The 22,341-nt window shown below is 50.1% G+C and overlaps 2 protein-coding genes across 7 annotated transcripts in view; one reads left to right on the top strand and one right to left on the bottom strand.

The window, feature by feature from the left end:
* Window positions 1–15,729, top strand: part of IKZF3 (IKAROS family zinc finger 3) — a 37,838-nt gene extending 22,109 nt beyond the window's left edge. For 3 of the 6 annotated variants that reach the window (XM_039565826.1, XM_039565825.1, XM_039565824.1), the window contains 5 exons: window positions 821–1,081; window positions 1,744–1,911; window positions 2,871–2,987; window positions 9,727–9,843; window positions 13,215–15,729. In XM_039565826.1, coding sequence (XP_039421760.1) covers window positions 821–1,081; window positions 1,744–1,911; window positions 2,871–2,987; window positions 9,727–9,843; window positions 13,215–13,918 — 1,367 coding nt within the window. In that variant the 3' untranslated portion in view covers window positions 13,919–15,729. The remainder of the gene's footprint in view (window positions 1–820; window positions 1,082–1,743; window positions 1,912–2,870; window positions 2,988–9,726; window positions 9,844–13,214) is intronic. The other 3 variants (XM_039565828.1, XM_039565827.1, XM_039565829.1) reach the window with 3 other exon arrangements.
* Window positions 15,730–18,614: 2,885 nt separating this feature from the next.
* Window positions 18,615–21,895, bottom strand: RDH8 (retinol dehydrogenase 8). Its single transcript, XM_039565830.1, has 6 exons — window positions 21,773–21,895; window positions 21,539–21,700; window positions 20,858–21,037; window positions 20,692–20,785; window positions 20,430–20,613; window positions 18,615–19,810 (listed from the first exon to the last, which is right to left on the bottom strand). Exons 1-6 carry the CDS (start codon window positions 21,867–21,869, stop codon window positions 19,571–19,573), a joined length of 957 nt encoding a protein of 318 aa, XP_039421764.1. The 5' UTR covers window positions 21,870–21,895; the 3' UTR covers window positions 18,615–19,570.
* Window positions 21,896–22,341: the final 446 nt, after the last annotated feature.

Below are 22,341 nucleotides of genomic sequence, written 5' to 3'. Positions count from 1 at the left end.
CCTCTGGTCATGGCTACAGGTCCAGGAACCTGTTTGAAGGCCCTGGATGCTGATCTGCAGGAGGTGTCAGGTTCTTTGCCACATCCTCACAAAATTACTTCAGGCAAACATTTTAGCATTTCTGGGATATATTTATTTATCAGGAAATCCTTAGCCTACCTCTGCTAGTTTTACTCACATAGTAAACCAAGATATCAACTGCTCCTCACACGTCTGAGAGCTATGGATAAAAACTGATTTGCAAGTGAAAATTAGGATTATTGATTAGGTTTAACTAGTGAGAATCTATCCCATGGGAGTACGGGAAGTTTTACACTGACCAGACATATTTCCTAGGCTTGTTCCAAGCACCAAAGGTTCCACAAGAAGGTGTAAGTTATAAGATAAAATTACTCTTTTGAATTTTTGTCTTTCTGTATTTCCAATTCACAGGAGTAACCTGAAATGCTGATTTCTATAAAAATAATAATTTTGAGTGGTATGAATAAGTGTTTTCTTTTGAATCCTGGCTAGTAATTTCAGGAGACGTTTGTACTGTATTCGACTTTCATAATCTGTAGAAGGAAATTCTCTATCAAAGATAATTACCAGGCAGGTTAATTGTTTTTAAGGGTTACCTCACTGTGAATATCACTAAGTGTCCATGACCAGTGAAGTTTCGTGTCTCGACTTCATTTCTTCATTCTTGCTTGTTTCAGTAAAACTTTTAGGAAGATTGATACTGTTGTTTTATATAATTCTTAGTGTGTTTTTTTCCTAAAATACTTCACTGTGCATAAGATTAGCATTTTTTCACTCCTGTGCTTTGTTTTACCTGCAGATGATGTGATTAAAGTGAAAGGTGAATACAGTGAAAGAGAGGAGAGTGCTTTAAATTCCGAGCCTATGGAAAACATGGAAGAATCTGAACTGCCTTACACATATCCCAGAGAATATAATGAATATGAGAGCATTAAACTGGAAAGACACTCGGGTTCATATGACAACGTCAGGCCAGCTAGTGGAAAGATGAATTGTGATATCTGTGGATTAGCCTGCATTAGCCTCAATGTCTTGATGGTTCATAAGCGTAGCCACACTGGTAAATATCCCTCTGTTGTTCTTGTAAGAGCTGGGGTACTGAAAGGATGATAATTTTTAATCTAGACCAGTTATTTTTAAAAAGGATACCAAAATCAGGGTTTCCTTGTTCTGTCCTTGACACCACATGTGATCTTTATCAAGTTACTCCCTGTTCTGTGCCTCACTTTACCCACCTTTCTTTTTATCGGGATTGAATATTATTAAAAGCAAGTTGGCGAGGCATTTTAAGATTTTTGGATGAAAGGCACTATGTAATTGCAGTATTTCTGGCACAAAGCAAAAGTTAATTTGGTTTTGTGCTGCCATTTTCAGTCTATGTATAAATTTCTCTCTGTGCTATACTTTGGCAACAAACCAATGAGCATCTTAAGTTTCAGCCTGCAGTAAGATAAGATTTTTTTCTTCTAAAAATTGCTGGCTTGTTGGAATCAGCCTCCTCCGGAGTGCTTCTTTCCATGGAAGAACTGTGCAGTGTTTTCTACATATGCTACGAGCAGCTCTGACACCAGAGCTGCACCTCCCTCCCACTGAAGTCACACTCTGTGTGTTTCTATAGAAAGAAATCAATCCAATATCTCATTCTTTCCTCTTCCAAAAAGGCAGAGGACAGCATGATACCCACGTAACCATTAAATGTCCTTTTCTGTATGTCATTTTAAGGTGAACGGCCATTCCAGTGTAATCAGTGCGGAGCTTCCTTTACTCAGAAGGGAAACCTCCTCCGCCACATTAAACTACACACAGGGGAAAAACCTTTTAAGTGTCACCTGTGCAGTTATGCCTGCCAAAGGAGGGATGCGCTTACGGGTCACTTAAGGACACATTCTGGTAAGTGACTTCACAGGCACTCCATGTGTTTTGGATGTGTGTCACTGGGACACTCGGTGTGGAAAAGACAGTCAGCAAGGTTTGCCCAGCCTGTGAAAGGGTCAACACAGAGCAGTGACCACTCACTGGTGCTCCTGGAGCCAACTCGGGACTGGCTCTGTTCTTGGTGCGGAGAGAGGGACCAGGGGAACCCATGTCACAGCCCACAAACCTGCTTGCACAAATAACTCCGTGGTATTTTTACAGAATCACAGCATCATTTTGGTTGGAAAAGACCTCCAAGATTATCAAGTCTAACCTTTGACCTATCACCAGCTTGTCAGCTCATATGAGTGGAGCTGGCTATGCCAGCAAGCTCTGAACTTGAGGAGAGTGTGAGACAGATGTGCTTTGCTGGGACTTCTTCCCATCCCATTCTAAGCTGTGAGGAAAGCTCCACGAGCATAATCCCAGGCAGATGACTCTATTGCCACCTCACCGTGGTGTAGTGCCTTTCATCTGAATCTCTTAAAATGCTCAACAGATGTTTCTTCTCAAGCCTGGTAGGGTGTTCTGTCCATTTTACAGACGGGGAAATGGAGGCACAGAGCTGAGGTGACTTGGATAACAAGCCAGGTATAATTCGATCTTAGTTGCCCCAGTTCTGCAAGAGCCAGGTTGTGCTTGCCCTTGAATTTGTCTATCCTGTGTTCTACATGGGTTCAGAAAGAAAACCTTGATTCTAAATGATAGATGTTATCTCTGCACTGCACTGTACAGAAAAAGGTTCAACCTCACAAAGAATCAAAGTCAAAGATGAGCTTATCTGCCAAGGATAAATGAGATTCTGATTTAATCAAGGCCAGCAGTATGGTGCTGTCCCCCACAAGCACAATGCTAAAACCATCACGCTTCAAGCAAGACAGCGTTTTAGTGGTTTCTTGTGGTTATTTTAATTATTTTATTGTTTCTTGTTCTAGTGGAGAAGCCGTACAAATGTGAGTTTTGTGGAAGGAGCTACAAGCAGAGGAGCTCATTAGAGGAGCACAAGGAGCGGTGCCGGACCTACCTGCAGAACGCTGGCATGTGTGAGGCCGGTGAGTTTATCACATTACAGTGGTTTTGGGGTTTGGGTACATTACAGGGCTTGTAAAAGGGCATCTGGTGAGCTGTTAACCCACAGCCTGAGAACAGCTTTTCCTACACACCTTTTCAGTAACCTGAGGGGCTATAATGTTCTAAAGGGGCTGGTTTATCACAGTCCTCAGGCAGGTAGTTAGAGAGTGCTTTTATTTTAATCACTTTTTCCTTTCTCAGTTACTTTGTGTAAAAATACCTTGTACCCAGAATTTCTGGAGGTGATGATCAGTGAGTTAAATTATTCCTACATTAATGCTGTTATGTGGCTCATTTTACGGGATGAGTTGTTGACAACCGTTGTTCCTGTCTTGGTGTGTTCTTATTCTATTACTTTAGAATAAGAACTGTTAGAATTTGCAGCAGTTCCAGTGGCCTGGATCCAGGACATGAAAAGGGAGTGGTATCCCAAAACTCACTGACAGATCAGCTTAGGAGGGAGTGAGAGGTAAAAGGCGGCTTTGAGTATAGAGCTGCCTTCGGAAAAGATAAAATGTATCAAAACATGGGCTTCTTCTTGTTTTCCATTTTGCAGTCTCAGTGCCGCAGTTCCAAAATACTTTGGTGAAAAGTAACCACTTTGTCCTTGATTTACCTGAACCGCTCAAATCCTACAATGAACTATGTGATTTTAGTCTCACAATACACCAGTAAGTCAGGAAAGAATTGCTCTTCCCATTCAGAGTCAGGGAGTGGCTGTGACTTCCCAAAGGATTCTGGGACTGATCTAAGCAGAGCTGAGGCTACAGTTTCAGAATTCAGGCTCCCATCTTTTGCTATGCAGCCTTGAAAAACCACCAAATAATGGAAACACGAAATCAAAGAGGGTTTGGGATGGAAAGGACCTTGAAGATCATCCAATGCTACCCCCTGCCATGGGCAGGGACACATTCCAGTATCCCAGGTTGCTTCAAGTCCCATCCAACAAGGCCTTGGACACTTCCAGGGATGGGGCAGCAACAGCTTCTCTGAGCAACCTGTGCCAGGGCCTCCCCACCCTCACAGAGAGGAATTTCCTCGTAATAACTCTATCAACAACAGTAAGGCCAAGATTCTGCAAGAATCATCACAAGCCAGGCCTGAAAATCAGTGGGAAGAGCCATTGATATGTGATGATAACCTTGGGTACAGGTATCCCTATGTTGTGCAGAGTGAGTAGGTTGGTGTTTCAGGCTTTGTGACACATGCAGGAAAACTCCCAAAGAACAATGATTTAACAAAGTGTTTCATAGAGGTTTTTAATAGTTTTATAGTTTTTGGGGGTCTCTCTTCTTGTCAGCAAACAACATATTTCTTGGAGTATTAGTAGAAGTAACTGGTTATCAGCACCTCAGCAAGTTTTGGGTTTCGTGAGAACCCCTACACGTTGTAACTGTGGTTTGTGTTACAGTACACACTCCCATGATGGCAAACACTCAACATGTCCACCCGTGAAAATGGAAAACATGAGATCTGCTGCAGGTTTCTGCTTTGAAATCATTCTCATGGTTTAGAAGCATTTCAGAATAGCAACATTTCACCCCTTATCCCGAGCCTGAGGTGCAGTCCTTGCTGCAGCAGTGCAGGGAGCCTTAACTGGTCACAGGGAATGCAAATTCCCAGCGTGCCAAGAGGTGGCTGCTCCCTGGCCTTGGAGACCTTCACACCCTTACAAATATTGCAGTGTTGTTAGGGAAGTAGGAAACTTTATGAAAAATGGGAACTTCTAGGGCATTTCCATCCAGTTCCCTGGTATCAACAGCAAGTTGGATGACAGAATCAGGGAGTGGGAAAGATGGAAAGACTCTCAGGAGGTCATTTACTACATTCCATTTATTTTTTTCCCCTAAGTATAGCACTTTGCATTTGTGCTTAGTAAACATCCTCCTTCCGTTACCGACCCTTTCCCTACTTCTCCACATCATTTTGAATTTTGGTGTTTTTCTGAATTCCTCGCAAGCTTCTCAACCTGGTCTGGTGGAAGGTGTCCCTGCCCATGGCAGGAAGGTGGAACTGGATGACCTTTAAGGTCCCTTCCAACTCAAACCATTCCACAATTCTATGATTCTCACATGGAGCCATCTTTAGACACAAAAGTGCTCTACATGCCATCATCCCTAATTGATTAACATGTTTAAAAGCATAAGGACCATAGTAACCATTCTAGTTGCTTTTTAGTGCCAGGCTTGCATGTTCCAAATGTGGAAATATTTCTAAAAGAAAAGTTTCATGTAACAATACAGTTGGAGCATTGTTCCTGATAACCATCTCTCTCACATTGTTCTCATTGCACAATCACCCAATTCTGTTCCACTCTCCCTTCTTGAGTGACCACACAGAGATGCTACAGGAAGCAATGCCTCTAATTTCAGCTCAGCTTTGTACTTGGGGGGTTTGCTAACGATATCTGCATGTTCTAAAAATTCTACTCACATTGGTTGGTGTGGCAGAAACCACACTATGGGAACAGCTCAGTGCAGGGTGAGTGTTGGTGTGTGCTTGGGGCTGGGAGATCATCCGCTCTCTCTCCAGCTACAGAGTGACATGGTGCCTAGAGATGGATGTCCCATCCCTGGAAGTGTTCAAGGCTGGGTTCTACAGGGCTTGGAACAACCTGGCCTAGTGGGAGGTGTCCCTGCCCCTGGCAGGGGGGTGGTACAAGATGATCCTTAAGGTCCCTTCCAACCCAAACCACTCAGTGAACCCATGATGGCCAGGGAACAGCACTGTTCGGAGTGGTAGCTCCTCACCCAGCACTCACAAGACAACATAAAGAGTCTTCATAATGAATAATTCACACTGGCAGGAAAATGGTCCTCTGGAAGTGCTTTGTACAGGCAGGATTACATCTGAGATGTACTCTGAGATGGGCAGCAGTGCTGAGAGCAGCATGGACACCTCTCGGGGGGTCAGTGGAGACCATCCTCAGCCCTGCTGCTGGCTGAGCAGGAGAGGGGCACCCAGCTTTAATACCATATAAAATTCCATGCTTAGGAGCTCAACTTCCCATGTAATTCCAGAGTCACTGATTAGATCTGACCAAAAGGGACAAGGTGATTTATTTGGGCTGCAGAGTTTCTTTCAGCATCTTCGGAGGTTTTTTTTGCCTTCTCATCCTGCAGTTGAGCCATCAGAGCCCTGAGCTTGCTGGATATCCTGAGATCCCAGGCTGCTGTACATTCAGTGCTTTGGAAGTCTGGATTTTTTATACTTTTTTTTTTTTCTCAGTGTAATTTTGAGCAAAGTACTTGACCATTTCAGTTAGTCCAGCCTGAATTTTGTTTTTAGATACATGTTATAGTGTCCATGTGACATTATAGTGCATTACTTAGTTATTTAAATCACAATATGCAGTGGAATTGTCCAGAGGGAGGATCATTGAAGAGGAACACAGGGCGTGATTACTTCTCTGTGTTTGAGAAGCCTTTGGAGAATTTGGAGTGATTAAAAAAAGGTTTCCTAAATGCTAAATATTAATCTTGGATTGTTTAATAAGTGATCCAGAAGAAAAAGTTGGATGAGATAATTTTCAGTTAGTTTCTGGGTACAGAGAGCAGTGTTGTGGGTGAGAACCTGTATAACCACCTTCATCTTATTGGGAGCAGACACTTTTCCCCTCAGGCCAGGTTGTGAAAATGTCATCAAAGATCTTTTGTGGCCCATAAATATTTTTTTCTTTAAGAAAAAACAGGCGGTAGCAAGGAGTCAGAAATCTTAATGTGAAAGCAAAGACCCTCAGCATTAAAATAAAAGGGCAGAGAACCATGAAGCTGGGAGATTGATTCTACAGAAGTCCCAGAACATGTTATGTAGGTCAATAGTTACTGTCTCTGCAGATCTCCTCTGAGGAAAGACTCTGTTATCCCTGCAAGAAGCCCTCGTCTGCCCTCCTGACATTAATTTAACAATTAAAGTTCCCTTGGTGGCACATAAATAATGTTGACAAGTCATCCCTGATATGCTAAGTGCAACTTCCAGTGTGCTCCTGGGGCTGGGAGGGCCGACAGCAGCTCCGTGCTGAGTCCTGTTAGGATAGGGAAAAAGATTCTGAAAATGTGGAATTAAAGCTTTGCTAGAGCAACCCATGGGTCCTCAGGGTGCAACTCCTGGAGGTAAAGACTGAGAAAAAAAGGAACTAGAACAACAAAATCAGAAAAACAAAGAACTGGTAGGGACCAGGGAGCTGTTTTTATGATATGGGTGAATTGTGTTTTCTTTCTTTTTTTTTTTTTTACAAAGAAAAAAGTACATTTTTGACTACACAGCACTGTTTGTATTATTTTGTTCAGGGTTGTTGGGGTTTTGAAAATTTAGATTACTGTTGTTAATGACTTGTGCAATGATCCAGTCAAGATTATGAGGTTTTGGGGTTGGGAGTAGTTCGAACTTTGGACTACTGTCATCTAACGTTAATATAAAGAACTCAGGATGAATATGCCAGGCTTTGGAGCATGAGAATTAAACAGAAGTCCTGAAATTAAAAATCCTATAATTTTCAAGACCAAACTAGAGCTTCTGGCCCAAGCCCAAGTAGGTGATTACACTCTGCCTCCCTCCCTTCCCCTCAGAGTGTCACCTTAACCTGGTGTTTTGTCTCACTTCATGCAGCTCTTACATCGTGTCTGGGTATTTCATGCTGGGAGCAGGGATGAATATATTTATGGGAGCCTCCAAACATACTGGAGTAATTTGAAATAAAACTGAAACTAAAAGAGCAGTGTGTTATTACCTTCAAGGCACTTCATGCCCAGCACAGGGCTGGTTGTCACGTACATCCCAAGGTCCCAGGACTGTGACCGAGTGGAGCCAGGCCCTGTTATCCCATCCTCACTGACTCATATTCATAGCTGGTGTTTGTGGCACCAAGTACCTCTGAAACACTTCACGTTTTCAAACTGCTGAACAAACATGAACAAATAGTTCTGGCTGAGGTTTGGTGAGTCATGGTTTGTGCTGACTGAAACTCGTGTTATCAGGAGCAGCACTGACAAACAGGTACAGAGGACAGACTGAAACGCTCAGGGAAAGGCTGCACAGAGCTGGGAAGGATGAAGCTGCACTTTCAGCACTTGCTCTACTGGGCAAACAGAAATTTAAGTCTGATACTCAATAAATCTGTATTTAGCAGGACTGAAGTGATACCAAAGTGTTCCTATCACTTTCCTCTGGCACTGCTTGTCTCTTACTTAGGTTGTGCTTCATATATTCAGGGAGACCTCATTTTGGCCTTCCAGTGCCTTAAGGGATTTATAAAAAGGAGGCAGAAGGATTTTTTATACAGGCAGAGAGTGACAGAACAAGGGACAGTGGTTTTAGACTGCCAGAGGGTAGGGTTGGGATGGGATGTAGGAAGAAATTCTTCCCTCTGAGGGTGGGGAGGCCCTGGCACAGAAGCTGAGGCTGCTCCATCCCTGTAAGTGTCCAAGGCCAGTTTGGACAGGGCTTGGAGCACCCTGGGCTAGTGGAAGGTGTCCCTGCCCACGGCAGGGGGTGGGAATGCATGATCTTCAAGGTCCCTTCCAACTCAAATCATTCCATGTTTCCATGATTCTATATTTAGATATGTTGGTGTATGTACAGTAACACAGCAACCAGGACTCTCTCACAGTGAGATCCAACCTTTTATACTACCTTGGGAAAGTAAATCAGCCCCTTTGTCCTCAGCTTGGAGATTCCAACTCCTACAGACTTGGGCAGTCCATTAAGGTGTGTCCACTTCTCAGCATAGTGATCCCTGTCACCGGTACTCTTAGCAATGAGTTTACTCTTTATTATAATTTTTGATATAAAAGTGCCACTCCAGATGGGTGTTGTTGAGGTGTGAGCAGGGTTTGGGGGGAAGCCACAGCAGTTACGATCAGTATTAGTGTGGTAGTAGTGATATGAGGTGGCAGCTCTCCAGCTCAAGGCCTCTGCAGCCTCCAGGAGCTGAGAGCAAGCACAGCTTCTGTGCAGTGCTGGGCAGTACTTGGCACAGCTGAGGAGAGCTCTGGAAAACGGGAAGAGCCTTAAGTGGCCCAGTCCCAAAGGAGTCATCACAGGACACAGGTACTTTTCCAAAAATTAGAAATCTGGGAGGTTGTAAAAAGCTTTAAAACACAGAGGTAACATGCATAGTTAGTTTTAGCTGTAGCATTTGGGAAAAAAAATTGTGACGGTAACACCTGGGAAGAAAAAGAGTTAGAAATTTTCAATTTTGAGAAGTTTTACTGCTTTTATTTTACTGGAACACTGATACATATCATACAAGTTTCTTAGTGATTTGTTAAGACATCTATGACTGATATCTGAAAAGTGCAGCAAGAGGACTGAGTGTCTCCTCCTGCAGCTCGAAGCACTGTGAGTGTGCAGGTGTCACCCAGCCTTACTCAGAATAAAAAAGAAAGGCCAGCAGAGCTTCTCTCTCCATCTGCAACTTAACCAACCTTCCAGCCAGTTCATTTACTTCCTCTCACTGGCGACAGTTCTGGTTTGTGCTCCCCCATGAGTGAGCTCGGGGCTGTGCTGCCACTGACCACAACGGGTACTCAGAGAGCAGGAACGACAGAAAAAGCAAAACCAGCTTTGCATTATATCTCCAAACTGTTTCCTCCAGTTATGTGGCCAACTGGAGATTAAACCAGTCAGCTCTTCCTTTTTTTTGTCTTTTTTTTTCCCTTTTCACCTACGTGTTGTGTTTTTTTCTCTTTTTTTCCTTCCTTTTCACATTTTCCAACCTAGCCAGCGTGGAGGCAAGGCACATCAAGGCAGAGATGGGGACTGAAAGAGCCCTTGTGCTGGACAGGCTAGCGAGCAACGTGGCAAAGAGAAAAAGCTCAATGCCTCAGAAATTTATTGGTAAGAACAAAACCCCTTTTCATCTGCAACAGTTAAATACGTGCGGGTCGGTAACAAACAGTACAATGCCTCTGCTTCTTTTCAATATCCTGCTCAAGCTTAGCACCTAATACAAAAGAATAAAGTAACACTGATTTTTCTGATGGGGTTTTAGTGATTTGTTGTAGGGGGTTGATTAAAATAAAGAGAATTTGTTCTGTTGGCTGCTTAAACTGGGTGGAAGCTACCATTGTGCCTTGTGTCTTTATGTAGGTGATTTATAAATATATTTTATGAGTTTCCACGTGCCATTTCTGTATCTATGCATTTGAAATATTCTCTGCTAGGATCTAGAGCAGGCAAAGAACAGGAAAGTTAATGTTTTGTCAGCAGGAGCTAAAGATTCCTGCAGGATTCATGTGTGGAATAAGGCCTAAAGACAGAAAAGTATTGGATTTCTCTTAGTCATCCTCCTAAATTTGTCTATGATTAAAAAATATCAAATCCTTTCTTGTGGTAATTTAAGCAAGCAGATGTCTCCATAGTATTTTCTTCGCATTTAATTGTACACAATCAGAGTTTTGCATGTTTGGGATCTTAAATACTAGTTAGGCAAGTTCTGGGTTTCAGCGAACACCTGATCCTCTTGGCCAGTCTTATTTCATCAGCCTGTCTTTAAAGAAAATAAAATGCAACCCAGTGTCCTAAGGAAAACCCTTAGTCAGCAGTTATATAATATTGGTGCTGGTGAAGCCTTATTTGTGCTGTTTGTAGGGTTATATAAGGTAACAAGTGCTTTTTTTTTTTTATGGCTTAATATAAAGTTCACCTTCTGAGTGGGGCCCACGTGGGGAGGGAGAGATGTGGGCTGGGAGAGCAGGCAGGGCTCCCACAGCTGCTGCAGCCAAACCCCTGGCACAGGGTATGCCAGGTCCAGAGCCAGGTAAGGGTGTGCAGCCAGATCCATCCAGGTAAAGCTGTGCAGCTGGATGCATCCCAGATAAAGGTGTGCAGCTGGATCCATCCACACAGGAAACTAACTCAGTTTTTGAAGGTAATGGAGCTCCTAGTGGCTTTGGTGGGTGGCACTGGGCTTTCATCTACGAAAACTGGTCACATTTATTGATTTATTTTACGTTATTGTGGCTTTCTAAAGGTGACCTCGTAGCACAGCCACACCAGCACACTCCATCTGAATGCCTTTGATGCTCAGGACTGAAACTGGGCCTTTGGAGCTCGGCCCTTACATGTCGTGCTGTGATTCAAAAAGCAATACTAATGCAAATTGGTTTGTAATTCTTTAGCTTCCTCTATTTTAGCATTTTTTCAGCTCTCTCATTGTGCAATCACCAGCAGTTTGACCTTTATGCATTTTATTAAACACGCCTGCAGCAGGATGCACCCCCTCAGCATAGGCCTAACATGAAGAACTAGTGGGTTTGGGGTTTCCTTTGGCAGCCAATGAGCACCTGTGCGGCCCAGACCCTTTGGGATTTGTGCTGGTGCTGGATGGCATGAACTGGCACTGCACACACAGGTGTGGAGAAGCTGGAGAACCCATCACAGTTCACCTAAAGGCACAAAATAAGCAGTTTCTGAAACTTGCTGTTTTTCTAGAGCTTCTGTGATTGTTCTTGTTAAATTAAATGTGAAAACATTCCCCCCTTGGTCTCTTGTATCCCTGGGAAGGATATTTTCAGGAGCAGGCTGTCCGACCTTGGTCTGACTCCTGTGCCTTTCTGACCTGCCCTTGTCAGATCTCGGATCTGACAGCCCAGCATGGGGATTCCTTGGGAAATCTGGGAATGAGTGCTGATGTCTCATTTAGTCAGGAAGCAGGGACAGGGATATACACTAACAAGGCATCTTTGTTTGGCTCGTTTCTCTGAATGAAGTCTATTGATCGGAAGAAAAACCCCTTTATTGTAATTGGAGGGCTCTGCAGAGATTCAGACAAGCACCAGGAGTCTCGCCCACTTTCTTTTTCACATTTCCATCCCCAGTAGCTGCCTCGTGCGTACCAGTACAAGTCCCACACAAGGGCAGGGACCACCAGACCCTGCACTTGACTCTTCACCTCTGCACCAGGCCCCTCTTCAGAGCCTTTTCCTGGGGGGAACCTTAAAATCCGCCAGGACAGTGGAATCACAAAGCACCGCAAGACTTTCAGTGATCTTTAGGAGCTGGACTCGATGGTCCTGGTGGGTCCCTTCCAGCTTGGGATATTCCACAATCCTGTGATCATACATCATGGTTTTTGTGTCTTACATTACGACAGTGAATCCTAACACCAAAATTTTTAGGCAGTCCTGTCTTTTTTGCTTTTGTTGCCTTTTTTTATTTTTAAATTTCCAAGTTATTCACATCTTTCACTTGCCTGGAGCTGCTTTTATGAGTCACTCAAAAGTACTGTGGCATTTTGTTTCCTTCCATGTGAAGCTGGATGGCGAGTGGTGCTGAGGGCTGGAAGCAGTTACACTCTTGTGGTTCGTTAACCTTTTGGAGTGTTTTATAAGAGAAACGTGAGCTCTCTGGGTTTTTCTGCCTCTGCAGTGAAACCCCACGAGTTTCATACACATTGAGTCACGGTGTTGACAGGTGACTGATAAACATCTGCACCAGTCGAGTTACCGTAACTAAGAGGTTCGTGGATCTAATGTTTGCGAGTCACTTGCACGTGAAACCTTTCATCTGGTCTTTTTTTTGTATTTTTTTAAGTGATGAACAAGTTTATGGTTTTAGTAACCACAGAATTCAGTTACTTATTTCTAGACATTTACCCCCAAAATGCCTTTAGTGCTTTTGGGGTGCAGCTTGTTTCCTCCTTGCGGCTGGCACAGAGAACAGGAGTTGCACTGTGCTGCCCAGAGAGGTGTGAGAAGAATTTCAGGTGCGCTCTCCTCCACTTCTGTCCAGTCCAGAGCTTTCCAAGCCCCAGCACACTCAGAGGAAAACATTTTTCTTTCCCTAACCCCGTACTCAGTGACCCTAAATGTGGGGGGTTTATATCTATATTTATATCTGCCAGTATTAGTTTACCTGAATACCTGTGTAGAGGTCCAAGAAGCCAGCTGTGGTGCAGAGGAAGCTGTAGCTGTCAAAGGACAGTGGGAAAACTGACTTCAGTGCCCAAGGAGTTGTCAAAGATGAGTCTCTCAAAAAGTACCCTCACCACCTCCTCTATTAAACTGGTTTGCTTCTAAGCCTGAGGTTTAAGAAAATATAAAAATCAACAAAACCCCACCCAAAAGCTACTTGAGTCTAAGAACAGCCTCTTTCAGCAGAGAACATATAATGCCCCTTCACTTCACAGAGACCCTTTACAAAAGTCATCCAGAGGTTTAAATAGTTCTTTACCCACCCAGGTAATTGTCACCTCTCATCTCTTGCAGGTGAGAAACGACCCAGCTTTGATGTCAATTATAACACCAGTTTCCTGTACGAAAAGGAGAGCGAGATGATGCACGGGCGCATGATGGACCAGGCCATCAACAACGCCATCACCTACCTCGGGGCCGAGGCCCTGCGCCCGCTCGTGCAGACCCCGCCGGCCCCCACGGCCGAGATGGTGCCGGTCATCAGCAGCCTGTACCCGCTGCCACTGCCCCGTGCCGACGTGCCCAACGGCACCACGCTGGAGGCCGACAAGAGCCACGGCCACCTCAGGGACAAGAGCCTGTCATCCGACAGGGGCCTTTCCCCAAACAACAGCGGCCACGACTCCACAGACACTGACAGCAACCACGAGGAGAGGCCCAATCCCACCTTCCACCAGAGCCAGGTGATCCCGGCTCCAACCCGCAATGGCCTCCAGGCCTTGAAGGATTTCCCAAGGCCGTACGACATCATCAAGCCACCCGCCATATGCCCACGCGATGCCTTCAAGGTCATCAACAAGGAAGGGGAGGCCATTGGGGTGTACCGGTGCGACCACTGCCGCGTGCTCTTCCTGGATTACGTGATGTTCACCATCCACATGGGCTGCCACGGCTTCCGTGACCCCTTCGAGTGCAACGTCTGCGGCTACCGGAGCCACGACCGGTATGAGTTCTCCTCACACATAGCTCGGGGAGAGCACAGAGTCGTGCTCAAGTGAAGGGACCGGTTTTCCAAGGTCAAAGGCTTTGTTTTCAATTGGAGGGGAGGCTTGGTTGGTTGGGTTTTTAATTAGTATAATGAAATTTCTTGAGTATTTTTCTAGGCCAGTTTTAAGAGTGTCACAAGGAGGTGACACTTTTTAAAATTCATCTTTCCCAGTAGTTCAGTGTTCTGTAGCATCTCTGCCTGGCTGCTGTGGTGAGTGGGACTGTGGGAAACACCAGGAGCAGAGACTGGTTTTGATATGAACTTTATTTTTGTGAAACTTCAGAGCCATTTATGATGTTTTCAATTTTTAACTTGTGTTTGTTTTTATAGAGTTTGCTTTAAGTCAGCACAAAAGGTTTTCATGCCAATTCCCCTGCTCATTCAGATGTATGGTCAGAAGCGTGTTGGAGGAGCTTTTCCTAGTTATAATCCCAATGGCCTCCCAACAGCTCATCACCAAAACAAGGAAAACTAGGGCAGGAAAAGGGAGGGATTATTAATTCCTCCTTAAAGATTTTCCCCTAAGCCCTAAGGAATGTGTGGCCCCACCACACTTTCAATTTTCTTACCCCACTGCTGACTTTTTTTAAAGTCACTCAGTAAGAGGAAAATAAGAAATGAGACCTATTTGGGGTTGGGATTTTTTAACAATACATATTTTTGGGATACCCAGTGAGGTCACTGGTTGGCTCATCCATGTGGGCTGGGAGAAATCCCAATTTTCATTGCTGGAAACTCCTTCTTTCTGATGGGTGCCGAGAATGAGGACGAAGCTGTGCTCTGTGTTGTGCCTCTGCCTTGCTCCCACAGCAGGACACGTGGCCATGCCATCCCTGTACCCACAGGGTGGCCCTGGCCAGCTGTGGACAGGTGAGACCTCAGGCAGGTGTGTGAGAGCCACACCCCCACTGGGATGGCCCTCGGGAGGTGCTGCTGCGCACCTCGAGCAGCTGCCATCCCTTCGAAGCCAGTTTTTACAACAGTTCTTTGAATCGCCCCCATGGCCCCACAGCCATGGCAGTGTCCCTGTGCTGGAGAGGGGTTTGGTAACGCCTTTGCTGAGTGAAGGTTTAGTCTTTGCAAAGTATTTTTGTATCCTGTAGTTAAGAGTGTTCTGATGGACTTTCTGCATCCCTTGTGTGGTTTGAGAGCTGTGTTGCTTTTGTGTTATCTCTGGTGATCCAATCACTTCCCTGAGGGAAGGCTGGAGAGCTGAGGGTCAAGAAATACTGAAATTCATCCCTCCCTCTGAATTCTTTTGGCTCAATTATTTCCTCCCTGAATTTTAATGTACAAAATAAGAAATTTATATTCATTTTTCCCACTAAGGGTGGGTCTGGAGTGGGATAAATCAGCCTGTAGTGTGCTTGAGTATCCAGAGTGCTGTGGAAGTGCTAATCCAGGATCCTGCTGTCCCTGGGGTTGAGGAGAACTCTTTTGCTGTTATGTGTGGAGCTATAAAGCAGGTTTAGGATGTTTCCCAGTGCCCCATCATGAGAAAGGTGCATGTTGGCTCTCCCCTAATGAACACCCGTGTCACAGTGGGACCAATCCTCCTCCTGTGAGGGAGGCTGCAGTTCCACCAAGGATCAGCCCCAAGGGCCAAGCTCTTGGGTCCAGAAAAGGGAGGGAAAGGGAGTGAGAGAATTCCCAGAGAACAAAGAGAAGGTTCCACTGCTGCCCTGACATTTCTCAGTCCAACATTTTTAGGACATTGTGGTTGTCTTTATCAACTTCTAATTTTGTGATGAGCTTGCTTTTCAATGGCTTAGTTTTCAACACCAAAGAATTGTCAATAAATGAATAAAGTATTTAAATAATGACGATGTGCTGACTTGAGAGCAGGCAAAGGCAGGTTCCTAAAGGAATCTGCAGAGAGATGCCTCCTGGAACCATCCAAAAATCTTATTTTCCATAGGTGGATTGGGCAATGGATTCATTGAAGAATACACTTGAATTGTCCCTTCACACACCCATGTTCACCCCTGACCCACATTGCTGCCCTGGAGCCGCTGGCTTCGGAGGTGGGAATCCCACTGGGCCGTGTCTGGATGTTGAGGGGCTGTGTTGGTCCAGGGCAGGTCTCAGAGCTTGGAGGAGCTCTGGAAACTGCCTCGTCTGGGAAAATAGATGGAAAAACTGCTGGTACTGGTTGGCACCCTGATTTATTCTGCTCCTGGCTTGGTTATTTTGGTCTGGAACAGGTTTGGAGCATTCTCCAGTGCCTTGGTGTGTCTGTCTCGCTTGGTTCTTCATTTACTGATGAATTACACCCCAAGAGTGGGCAGGGGAGCCTCAGGGAAGGAGCTTTTGGCACCAAGAAACAAGCCTCTGGTGTTTAAAGGTTTACTGAAGTTTTAAAAATGTCAATAAACTCATGTCTACTCTGTCAGCCATTAAAACAGAGCTGGGAAATGACCAGCAGAGCTGGCTGAGGAGTGGGAATGAGCGCTGGGGCTGGAGCTGCCGGTGCCCATCAGCTCTGGGAGCTGTAAATCCCACAGGTGTGATGGAACCTGTGAGCCGTGGTGTGTCCCCAGGGGGTGCCGAGCCGTGGTGGGGGCTGTGCTCAGCAGAACCTGTTACTCAGTGGAGTAACCGATACAGTCAGAGGCGTAAAATAACATCGTCTGCTCCTCTGACTGCTGGAAAATGGTGCTGGACACAGTTTTGGTTAATAGAGGAACGATTTAACCCCAGAGCTGTGAGGTGGAGGCAGCTCAGCCCCACGCTTGGGCTGTGGGGTGGGCTCGTGGTTCCCGCGGGGTGCTGGGGCTGTGCCCGCCGTGCCGGAGCGCGTCAGCCGCATGGAAACATCCCGGCGGCGGAGGGTGGAGGCTCACACCAACCCCCCCCGGCCCTTTTAGCACCTGCTTTACCCGGCTGACGCTGTTCGCGCTTGTTTCATTCCCCCCGACACCTTCTGCCGCAAGAGCTGGACACGCTTGAGAAACAGAAACGAAAAAAACCGAGAAGAAAGTCAGAGGATCCCTTTTTTCTTTTCCCTTCACTTCCTTCCCAGCCCGGATGCAACACAAGCACTGAGGGGTCTTTTCCCCTGCTGCTGCCGGGTGACTCCGAGGGCTGGCTGAGACAGAGGGGGCTCGGGGCTGGGGACAGCGAGTCCCACGGCGTCTTCCCACCCTGGTTTTTCCCTTAATAAGAACTGGTTTGATCCAAAACCCCTCAGCCTTCTCCTGCCTGGAGCCAAACCCCTTTAAAGGCTCACAGAAACCTTCAGTTGGTGTTGTGACAGAGAGATCCTTATCTGCTGATAGCTGTAATCGTGATAGAGCACAGAGGAACTCGTTTCTCCTGTCCTCGTGTTGAAACACGCTTTCTAACGCACAAAAAATCCCATAAAACTCTTCCGGGTGCCGCGCTGCATCCTTGGAGCATCCCGGCCCGGCTCCTGCTCCCGCGGGGAGCGGTCCAGCACCCAAAACCCGGCAGTGCCGGGAGGGGACAGGGAGGACTGAGTCACTGCCACCACCTCCTCCGTGTCCCAATTCCCCAGCCGTGCACTGAGTCACGCTCCCCGCGCTGGCCCGGCGGGGACCCGGCGGCGTTTTCCCACCCTCCGCGTGGGCCGGGTTCCCAAATTCTGGGGGCAGGGGGTGAGCAGAGCCACCTCTGTGCTGAGCGACAGCGAGAAGGGACATTGAAGTGCCCCCAGCTCTGGGGGAGCTCTGTAGCCCCGGGGTTCTCACCGGGACACGCGGGTGCAGCACCAAGCCGGGACAGGGCCGCGACTGTCACCGGGGCACCACGACGCGGGGCAGCAGGTTCGTGTCACGCCTGATGCCCCCCTCGCTGCGCCGGGAGGGAAAGTGAAGCCCCCGGGGAGCCACCGAACCGGCCCCTCCAGCCGGGTTATATCTGGCGCCGCATTTGCATGGCAGCGAGTCGGCACCTGGCAGCGAAATCCTCGGGGGATCGAGGACACGGGGAACGGCTGGCAATTGTCACACGCCGGCGACAGGAAAGTCCCAGCAGACTATTGTTTTTAGAAGAATCTACTTCCAACCCGCACGGCTCCGGCCCCTGCGGCAGCGCTTGCCCGGCGGCACCCGCGGGGCTGCGGCGATGGTGGGATGGGAAATAGTCCTGGGCTGCAAGCGGTGCTCCATGGCCACGGAGGATGCTCCGGGTGGGAGGTGATGCTCCTCAGCCTCACACATAACCCAGGTGCCCCCGACGGCTTGGGGATCCCCTCACTCACAGCAGCTCCCTGTTTCTCCCTTTCTCTGCCGGGACCGCCGGTGAGCACGGCTGTGAGGGAGGCTGGGGCTGTCACTGCTCCACCCAGACCCCACTACCCCCACCCGCAGTGAGACCTGGGGCTCATCCTGCTCCCCCCAGCTCCCCCAGTACCAGCCCCATTGCTGCTCCCCTGGGCACTGGGGACACCGTGGGGCTGGGGGTGTATGAGTGGGGTCCTGTCCTCCCTCAGCTCCGTTTCCCACAGCTGTGGCTTTGTGCCAGGGAGCCCCCCTTGTTGCTCCCCGGGGCCTGGCAGAGTCACCCTCACCCCCCCATCCTGCCCCCCAAGCGGAGAAAGTTAGTCAAATCTGCAGAAACCGCAGCGAGGGGGGAGGCAGCGATTCTGCCACCGCTTTGATGTCACCCCTGCACGTCCCACAGGTGCTGCCATCACCCCGGGGCCGCGGTCCCACCGCCGCTTTGCCATTAACTCGTGCGAGAAGGGGGGATAATGCAAATATATTTCCTTCCCCACCTCCATCCTGTCCCCACGGTCCCTGGAGCCGGCGGGGCCAGGAGATGCCACGTGCGAGGCACACGGAGCCGCAGCCGCATCCAGCCCTCTCACGTGGGGCTGGGGGTCCCGGCAGGGCTCCGGGGGTTGCGCCGGGAAGTGCAGGGAGAGCCAGGAAGGTTTCTGAGCAGCGGGGCTGATTCATGCCGGGCCTCCTGCGGTTTCCCCCCGCGCTCACCTCCCGGTGCTGTCACGCCAAGCGCCCACACGCCAGCGTTCAGGGTGAATCCACCCCGCTGTCACCCACCAGGAGCTGGAGGGGAGCCCCTGGGGCAGCGTGAGCTGCTGAGCTCCCCTGGGCTCACCCTGCACCCAGTCTTTGCCATACACCCCACCCCAACGCTGCACCGGTCCCTGCACCCCCTTTACACCCCTGACGCCCCCACTGTGCCCCTCTGAACACACCACACACTCCTCACACTCTGCTCTCCCCCTCCCAACAGCTCCTGCACCTCTTGTACTGTCCCAGTGCCGAGGGTTCGGTGACAGCTGGGGGTGACACAGAACCCCCCACCATGGGACATTCCCAACGCCACAGCAGTGCCTGCAGGAAGGAGGATGCAGCACCAGGGGGTGATGGGGTGAGGTCCCCTGGGTGTCACATGCCCGCGGGTCGGAGGTACAGGTGCCCCTGGGGAGCAGGAGGCAGGCAGGGGGCAGCTGCCAGCTCTTCCCAGCCCCGTCACGGCCGCTGCACTCCCGGAGGAAGCTGCTCTGCGTTGCTCACCCCGCGCTGGTTATAAATACCCTCCCCATTTTAATTTAATGCGGCTGCGGCGGGAGCTATTTCGGGCCGGGAACGGGAAGCGAAACCCTGCACGGGTCCCGGCCCCCTCGCCCCCGCCGCCCGGGATGGGCTGGGCAGTGCCCAGGGGCCACAAGGGCTTATTTGAAGCCCAGGAGCCGCACACCCGCCTTGACCTTCTGTGCCTTCCACCGGAGCAGGCGGATGGCGCGGAGGCTGAACCGCAGCACCGTGTCGTACTTGAACACCAGCTTGTAGAAGGCGTCGGTGATGAGGGCGCCGCTGGGGTCGGCGTGTTTGAGCGCGGCCATCGGCGTGTACGCCACGTTGGTCTGGTGCCGGAACGGCGGCCGCGCCGCCTCGATCACCCGCAGGGTGTGCTGCACGTGGGCATGAGACTGTCCCCTTCCTGTCCCCCCAGCCCTCCACTTTTCACATCCCACCCCTATCCCTTTTCAACCCTGTCTGCATCCCATCCCCATCTGCACCCCCATCCTCATTCACATTCTCAACCCCTCCCTTCCCATTGTCCTCCTCTCCCAATTCCTATCCCAGCTCCTTCTCATTCACTTCCTCTCCCCATCCCCAAGCCCTTCCCGTCCTATCCCTGTCTCTAATCCATCCCACCTCACTCCACCACCATTCCTATCCCATCCCCAACTCCTTCCCATTCTATCCCTATCTTTATCCTATCCCACCCCATCCCCATCCCATCCTACCCCTATCTCCAGCCCTTCCCATTCCCATTCCATTTCCATCCCATCTCCATCCTTGGTTCCTCCCCATCTTATTCCCATCCCATCCACATTCCCATCCCATCACCATTGCTATTCCCATTCCCAGCCGGGCTCAGCCCCATCAGGATGGAGCTGTCTGTGAGTGAACTGCCCCACTGCTGGCTGGGCATCGCTGTTCCTTGTTAGGGCTAATTGACACCTCTGCCCAGCCCAGCCCAGCAGGGCACCCCCAGCCCACTGGGGCCCCCTGCCCGCCTGTCACCTCTGCGATGTCCTCGGGGGTCTGGCCAATGCTGGTGAACACATCCTTGGAGCTCCTCAGGTAGAGCTTGGTGAAGATTTCGGCCGTCTCGGGGTCGGTCCGTGAGTAGTCGGCGCGTTCAGCTTCCTCATACAACTTCGTCTCGAATTCCGTCATCACCGGCCCCGGCTCCACCAGGCTGATCCTGCCCAGGGATGGGGCAGTGGGCACCTCCAGAACCCCTGGCCCCGGGGGCTGCACGGCCACCCACCCCCGCACTCACGCCACGTTGAAGCGCAGCGCCTGCACCACCAGGCTCTCGCAGAAACCCTCCACCGCAAACTTGGAGGCTGAGTAGATGTCGTTGAAGACGATGCCTGGATGGTTGGGGAGTCCTGGTCAGGGCTGGGTGGGGGCTGGACCCCCCGGGACACCCCCTTCTCCCCTACCCTGCAGGCCCATGATGCTGCTGATGACGACGATGTGACCCCCGCGGCGCCGCTTCATGTCGGGCAGCACCTCCTTGACCAGGCGGACGAGGCCGAAGAAGTTGGTGTCCATAAGGCTCTGCATGGCTGTCAGGCTTTGGCACTCCAGGGGTCCCGCCATGCCCACCCCGGCGTTGCTGACTGTGGGCACGGGGCATCAGTGGGGCATGCCCTGGGCAGGGAGATCCCGCACCCTGGGCCTGGGGGGTCCCTGGTGCTTGGAGTATCCTCAGCATGGGATATCCTGGGTGTGGAGGCTCCCTGGTGCAGGGTGTCCCTGGCATAGAGGGTCACTGGTGTGTGGGGTCACAGGGTCCCTTGTGTATGAGAAGCCCCTGGCACAGGGGGTCCCCAGTGCTCAGAGGGTTCCCAGAATGGGATGTCCAGAATTTGGAGGGTTCCTGGTGCAGGGAATGTCCCAGCACAGAGGGTGCCCTGGTGCAGGGGGTCCCTGGCATGGACAGCCCCTGGTGCATGGGGTCAGGGTCATGAGGTGTCCCTGGCACGGAGGGTCCCAGCGCTGGATGCACAAATGGTCTCCAGCACGAGACAAGCTTGGCTACACAGCCCCCAGTACAGGAGTCCCCATCATGGAGGGTCCCAGCTCGGGGGTCACGGCGGGAAGGGAATCCCGGGGCTCACCCAGGATGTCGACGTGGCGCCCGGGGATGCTGTCGAGGCAGGCGCGGATGGAGCCCTCGTCACACACGTCCAGCTGTTTGATCTCCAGCGTCCGGCCCAGCGCCGGCCCCGCCGCCGCCGCCAGCGCCCCGCTCCTGCCCACATTCCTCATGGTGGCGATGACTGGGGGCACAGGCGGCTCAGCCCCGCGCGGGTTCCCCCCGGGGGCCCGGGGGTCCCCCCCATCCCGCTCACCTCGGAAGCGGCGCTGCTTGTCCTGCGCCAGGCGCACGGCCAGCGCCAGCCCGATGCCGGAGGAGCAGCCGGTGATCAGCACCGTCTTGGGAGCCATGGCACGGCCTCCCCTCTTCTCCTCAGCCCCCCGCCTTTATAGCAGCTGCCCCAGCCCCAGCCCCCCCAAATCCGGGCCCTTAATCTCCACCGGATAATCCCCCCTCCCGGGGATTTGCTGCGGCCGCGTGGCTGAGCCGCACGTGGTGCCCGGGGAGCACAGAGGGGCCTTTGTGTGGGACCTGGGGACCTGGAGACACAGCGGGACATGGGGACACTGCCAGACGTGGGGGCACTGCGGGATACGGGGACACTGCCAGCCGTGTGCCACCGGCAGCGGGGAGCTCTGGGGATGGGAAGGAACAAGGCAGGAGCTCTGCAAAAATAACCTTTATTATCACTGGTATAAAACACGTCCCAGTTCAACTGGCCTCGTAGGGACGTGGGGGACACGGTGATGGGTGCCCCCCTCACCCCCACACCCCGGGACCCCGCTCCTGGGGACCCCAAAACCCCCTTGGTGTGGGGGCAAG

Source organism: Corvus cornix, chromosome 27, assembly GCF_000738735.6.
Source record: "Corvus cornix cornix isolate S_Up_H32 chromosome 27, ASM73873v5, whole genome shotgun sequence".
NCBI lineage: Eukaryota > Metazoa > Chordata > Aves > Passeriformes > Corvidae > Corvus > Corvus cornix.
The sequence above is the reverse complement of the archived record's forward strand: the minus strand, read 5'-3'. Positions and strand labels throughout refer to the sequence as shown.